Source organism: Ochotona curzoniae, unplaced genomic scaffold (assembly GCF_017591425.1).
Source record: "Ochotona curzoniae isolate NIBS_2020 unplaced genomic scaffold, NIBS_Ocur_1.0 scaffold_4937, whole genome shotgun sequence".
NCBI classification, from domain to species: Eukaryota; Metazoa; Chordata; class Mammalia; order Lagomorpha; family Ochotonidae; genus Ochotona; species Ochotona curzoniae.
Genome location: NW_024467126.1, coordinates 2,161,737 through 2,167,736, shown reverse-complemented (window position 1 = coordinate 2,167,736; position 6,000 = coordinate 2,161,737). Strand labels below are relative to the sequence as shown.

The 6,000-nt window shown below is 68.0% G+C and overlaps 1 protein-coding gene across 1 annotated transcript; it reads right to left on the bottom strand.

The window, feature by feature from the left end:
* Nucleotides 1-2,214: 2,214 nt before the first annotated feature.
* Nucleotides 2,215-5,625, bottom strand: TMEM151A (transmembrane protein 151A). The gene is made up of 2 exons (XM_040971021.1): nucleotides 5,416-5,625; nucleotides 2,215-3,581 (listed from the first exon to the last, which is right to left on the bottom strand). The coding sequence occupies exons 1-2, from the start codon at nucleotides 5,488-5,490 to the stop codon at nucleotides 2,223-2,225; spliced, it is 1,434 nt and encodes a 477-aa protein (XP_040826955.1). The 5' UTR covers nucleotides 5,491-5,625; the 3' UTR covers nucleotides 2,215-2,222.
* Nucleotides 5,626-6,000: the final 375 nt, after the last annotated feature.

Genomic DNA, 6,000 nt, shown 5'->3' with positions numbered 1-6,000 from the left:
ACCAGTCAATGTTTACAGGGTGGATGCAGCTGCTAGTCAGTTCCTCCCTCAGCCCGACACCTCAGATGAACTGATGGGTACTGTGGCCCAGCCCAGCCAGCCTGCCACAGACTGGATCCTCACACATACCAGTGGGTGCCACGGCCTAGTCAGGGCAACCCTAGTAACCTCTACCAGGTATGCTCCCAGTCCTGGTTTTTGTGTATACCAGCCTCTGCTGAGGTCTAGCTCATCCCAGCCCATCTCCCATCCAGCTCTCTTATGCCCCCGTGGGTGATGCAGGTCAGCTCAGCCCCCAAACTGCCCCCAGACCTCATGTATACCAAGAGGTGCCGTTGCTGCCGTATCCATGCTGGCCTGCCCCCAGTCCTGGTTCTCATGTGCTTCAGCAGGAGCTGCAGCCCAGCAGGGGAGAGCCCGCAGTTTACCTGCCAGGCAAACTTTTCAGCCGTGGATCTTGTGCCTGCTAGGGGGTACTGAAGTCCAGCCTGACATGACTCGCACCTGGTCCCAGCAATTGCCAGCTGGTGTTACAGCCTTGCCTGGCTGGCCACTCCCATTCTGGGTCTTGAGCATGCCAGCAGGCACAGCAACCTAGCTCAACCTGGCCCGCTCCCAGTTCCAGTTCTCAGCCTAGCTAGGGAGTCCCCAGAGTTCCCTTGCCAAGCCTGCTCCCTGCCCTGGTCTTGTGTGCCCCATGGCCTGGGAGAGTCCCACCCCTCCCAGCCCCCTGCTGCATGCCAGGGCTTGTCATGCGGTCCCAGGAGGCTGGCATCTACTTCCCAGTACCCTGACTGCAGCTGTGACAGTGCCACTCCAAAGCACCTGTCCCAGCTCCCTTGGCAAGGCCCTTTCCCTGTCTCTCACCTATCTCCCATGCTAGACTGCCCGTATCTGGAACCGGCTACTCCTGGCTGCATGTCCCCCGCCCCCTGCATCACAATCCGCTCAGTGCCCAGACCTCATCAACAGCCCGTGAGGAACTGAACTTGCATGTTGCGGGCCGGAGCTCCTGCTGCCCATGCTGGGCACCAGCCAGTGACACAGGAGAGGACACAGCCTCAAAACAGACCCAACCCGAAGGCCAGGGTCTCGTGGAACAACCACTCACTGGGACCCACACCTGAATCTACGCGGTGGGTGGCAACAACGACCACTTTGTGCGTCTGGGTGGGGTGGAAGGAGGGTCCCACTGTGGCCGCAGCCCAGGCAGGAAGGGTCCAGCAGCAGGTCCCCTCCCTGCCCCGGCTCAGCCCCTGGGAAGGCTGGAGGCAGCATGGAGGCGGCCCTAGGTCCTCCACAGGAACACATACACATGAGAAGAGTTTGTGTTTCATACCTTTATTTAATCTGCTGCTTCCCTGTTGCCTCCCTCCCTAGCTGGCCCTGGTGGGGTGAGATGTGGAAGGCCCCGTTATCGGGGGTGGGGTGGAGGAGAAGGGGTTGCTCTGTCTTCCACGGGAGAGGGACAGTGTCCCCCAGGCTGTGTGGGGGGTCAGCCTCCCCTGATGGGAGAAGTGGGGGACTTCCCATGGCAGGGCCAGGGCATTGTCCAAGAGGCCACTGCAGCCAAGGCCAGGCGGGCCCCTCGAATGCCCTGGGGTCCCCAGGGCGGTAAAGGGGCAGAGAACTGCATTGGAATAGTACACAGCTGCCCAGCTGGGGCTGTGTGCCCGGGGGACAGAGTCTGATGATGCAGGACTTCCAGTGGGGGCTGTCTGTGGGGGACGAGGTGCAGGGGCAGCTGGATGGGAGGGGGCTGTGCTTCAGGACCCTTCGGAGGGTCCGCACCTCAGGGGCTTGGCAGGGCAACCTGGGGCAGGGAGAGGGGCCACCTCCAGCTGGGCGTGACCCCAAACCACCGCTTTGTGCTTCTGGGTTGCTGGGGGGAGGGGAGGGGGATCCCACTGCAGCCTCAGCCAAGGCAGAGAAGGACCCACCATCAGGGCTCCTCCCCCCGCCCAGCATATCTGGAAACTTCTTGCCCTGCCCAGTGTAGGAGGCCTCCCTTCCCTCTCCCTGGCCAGCTCATCTGCTGTCACAGGGGCTGAAACGAGGTTGTGACGCCGTAGGAGGCAGGCTGGCGATTCCACTCCCCGAAAGGTGCCCAGAGCACCCCCACCCCCGGTCTGGGCCACCTGCTTAGACGTCTGCGTCCTCGCACGAGTGGGGAAGCGGGGAAGAGACTGCTCCGGACCCCGTGCGCGTGAGGTGGGGGCGTCTCAGAGCGCGCCCTGCCCGTCTCCCCGGCAGCCGCTGTCCCCGTGGACGATGAGCACCGGGAAGTAGAGCGCCTCCTCGTAGCCCGGCGGGCTCTCCAGCGGCTCGGGCGGGCTCTCCAGCGGCTGCGTGTCCTCCCGCCGGGGTCCCAGCAGCCCTCCACTCAAGCTGCGGAAGACCCCGCGTGGGGCGCGGCCCCCGGCCCCCAGCGAGAGGCGGCTGCGGCTGAAGGGCAGCCGGGGCGCGCTGGGGCGTGCCGGGGGCAGCGAGGTGCTGCTGAGCGAGCGGCGGCAGCGCTGGCAGCTGCGCAGGTAGGCGCCCGAGCCGGCGCCCATGACCACGGCCTCCGAGTAGCTGGGCACCAGCTGCCGGTTGGAGCAGATGTGCCACTCGAGCTCGGTGAAGTCCACCGTGGCCACGCGCGACAGCGGGGGCCCGCTGGGCCCGGCGCCCGGTGGCGGTGGCGGCGAGCTGGCCCCGAACAGCTTCTCCACCTGGTAGTGCACGTGCGCGGTGCCGTAGGCGGCCACCACGCGCAGCGGCCAGGACAGCGTGGCGGCCGACACGAGCCAGAAGACCCAGGCGCGGGCGTACCAGGGCGGGCTGCGCGGGTCGGCGAAGACCATGAGCGACTCGCGGAAGTCCACGTCCTTCAGCTGCATGCCCTCGCGCGCCTCCAGGTAGTCGTCCAGGCCTTCGTTGGCGCTGAAGAAGCGGGCCCGCTGCGTGAGGTACGAGGCCTCGGCCTCGGCGCTGCCGAAGCTGAAGCACTTGGTGAAACGCAGCCGCGTGGCCGCGTGCTCGGCCAGCCCCACGAGCTCCTTAGAGACGTCACGCACGCCGTGGGCCGAGTAGTCAAACTCGCCCCGCGCCGTACGGCTGTCGGCGCGCTCGTGGTACACCTGCGTGGTGGTGTAGGCGTCGCCGTTGCGGTAACGCGTGATCTGGCGCGTGCGGCGCACGTAGTGGTAGCTCGTGGCCTTCCACCATACGCACGGCGGTGCCTGCTGCAGCCGCCGGATGAGCGCCAGCACGGTGTGCGCGTCCGTGCGTGGCGCCTGGCATGAGCGCACGTGGCAGTGCCAGCACTCGGCCAGGTAGAGGAGGTAGAGGAGGGAGACGAAGGCCAGCGGGATGTACAGGTAGCCATCGGAGCAGGGGCTGGCTGGGTAGGTGGGCGGCGGGCCGCCAGCACCGCGGGCCAAGGCCGCCTCGGGTCCCAGGACCAGGCGCGGCACCGTGGCCAGGCGGCACCAGGCCACCACGGCGCCGCAGGCGTGGATGAGCAGCGTGAGCAGCAGGCACTTCCAGTGCGACTCCCGGCACAGGGAGCTTCCCAGGGACTGCTTCAGGGGCCGCTGCTGCAGGGCAGGCAGAGAGAGGGGCGGGAAGGCTGTGGTCAGGGCAGGGGGTGAGGCCCAGCAACAGGCTTGCTCCAGGCCTGGCGTCTGTAGCTGGCTCCCACCCAGGCCTGTCTGCCCTGGCCTCCACTTGGGCCCTGCCCGCCATGCAGGAGGACACAAGCACCGTTCCTGTCCCCCAACCCCCCAGCCCCCCAGCCCCCCCCCACAGTTCCTCCACCAAGGATTGGGACAGGTCCCTCTTCCTTGGCTGGCTTCAATTTCCTCATCTTAACTGGGGCCCTGCTATGGCTCTAGTGACCTGAGCCAGGGGTGTGAAGGTGTTAGCACAGCCCCCCACCAGGTGGCAACAGGTATCATTGCCATGACCTGTGACTCCATGCGCAGGGGCAGGAAAGGCTCTGAAGTTGGGGAGCGAGAGCCCGAGGCAGAGGGGGAGGCTTGTGGGGGCAGCAGATGGAGCACTGGCAGCACTGTCCACCACGCCCCATCTATGCTGAGGGAGGGAGGGGGCGTACACACAGCTGCTGGGCAGCCAGCCGCTCCCTGCCCACCCTCCCCCCTGCCAGGCCTTCCAGCCTGGCCACCTCCCCGCCCCGCCCCCTCCAGAGAGAAGAGAGCGTGTCTCAGGGGAGGGGGTGTGGGAAGGAAGCCGAAAGGAAGGCGGAGGGGGTATAAAGATGAGGCTGAAGGCTGGCCTTCTCTGCCCAGACCCCACTCCTGCTTCCCAGACACACCAAAGGAGAACCACACCGCCCCCACCTGCCAGGGAGTAGGGGGCACTGCAGCCCCTTCCCCCCACCTTGGGTGCACACCTCCCACCACCCCACCGGCCTGGTCTGCCCCTCAGACACCTGTCCTCCTCCCTGCTCCCAGCACAGGTCCCTGCTGGCTCTCCAAGTCTGTCACTTGTCTCCACCCACAGCAAGCAGCCAGGTGCCGGAGGCCACACACCCTCCCCAAGGACCCATGGGCCACAGGACACACTCCTGCATGTCACGTCCCATCGACCCTCCTTCACCTGCCCACAGCGCGCAGCGCCCTGCCCCCATCCTGCTGCAAGCTGACACCCACACACCCCACTCCGCGGTGGGTGCGGGAGGAGGGACCCACCCACAGCAGGACACAGGTACACACCAGACCCTCCCCCAGCCGCGGGGCCTCTGTGTCCCTCCCCAGGTTAGGGAAAACATGCTGCACTCACGCCCCCAGCCCCCTCACTTTGTCACCTGCACCCCACTTAACCAGCGCCCCATCCTCCTGCAGACCTTCCGGCTTAAGGCTGAGGAGGGGTCGTTTTAAGGCGCTTCACAGCCCAGCAGCTAGTGTAGCCAGGTGGGGGAGAAGGCAGAGAGGGGGTGCCCGAGGTCGCTTCCCTTCTCCTCCCACTCCTCCCTGCCCCCACCGGCGGGCCCCGCCACCGCTGCTGCATTGCGGGCGCCGCCCGGACACCTCGTGAGTGGCCTGCAGGGCAGAGCGGGGGGCCTGACCCCGTGGCCCTGGGCGTGGGTGCGGGCAGCTCCCGGGCGGCGGCGGCTGCAGAACCGGGAGGATGGGGGCCAGGCACTGACGTCACCGGCCGGGCGCGGATGGTTGAGGGGCGCTGGAGGCAGGAGTCGCCCCCACATCTCCGCTCTGCCTTGCTCGCATCCCGATCTCTGCGCTCACCCCAAAACCCCAGAGACGCCCCTCCGCCGGGGCGCAGGCCACCCCGATGACGTCACTGCCCGGCGGGACCTGGACCCCTCACAACCCTCACGAGCCTTCCACCCCCCATGCCTTCTGCTGTGGCCGCCCCAGCCTGCGTCCCGGTCCCGCCGCTCGGCGCCGGTACCTCCTCCCGTAGCGGTTCGCCGTCCGGGATGAGCGCGGGCACCTCCCCGCCGTCGCCGCCGCCGCCCTCGGGCATGGTGTCCTGGCTGCTCGGGCGGCCCCGGCCCGGGCCCCGGGCATGATAGAGCGGAGCACGGAGGGCGGCAGCGCGGCCCCGGGGGCGTCCGCTCGGCTCGGCGGCCGCGGAGGGAGTGCGCCGAGCCGGAGCCCGAGCGCGCCGAGCGCGCAGAGCGCACAGAGCGCACGGCGGCCGCGGGGCCCGGCGCCCCGCCCTCCGCTGACCCCGCCCCGCGGCCCCGCAGGCGCCGCCGGCAGCGCCTGGCACCGCGCGCCCCGCCCGCCTCGGAGCAGCCCGGCCCGCGCCCCGCTGGACACCCGCGCTCTCCTCCGGCCGCGCACGCCGGCCACTGCCACCTTGGGCCAGTTCTTGCTCTCTGGCGGCCTCAGTGTTGCCGGCTGTAAGATGGGGAGAGTGAGCCCCGAAGGAGTTGGGCGCCTGTGGGACCTCGCTTCTTGGGGAAAGGGCAGGTGGCCACGCAGAGGGGGTGGGCTGGACAGTGGTGCTGGGTTCTGCTTAGGGTGGACA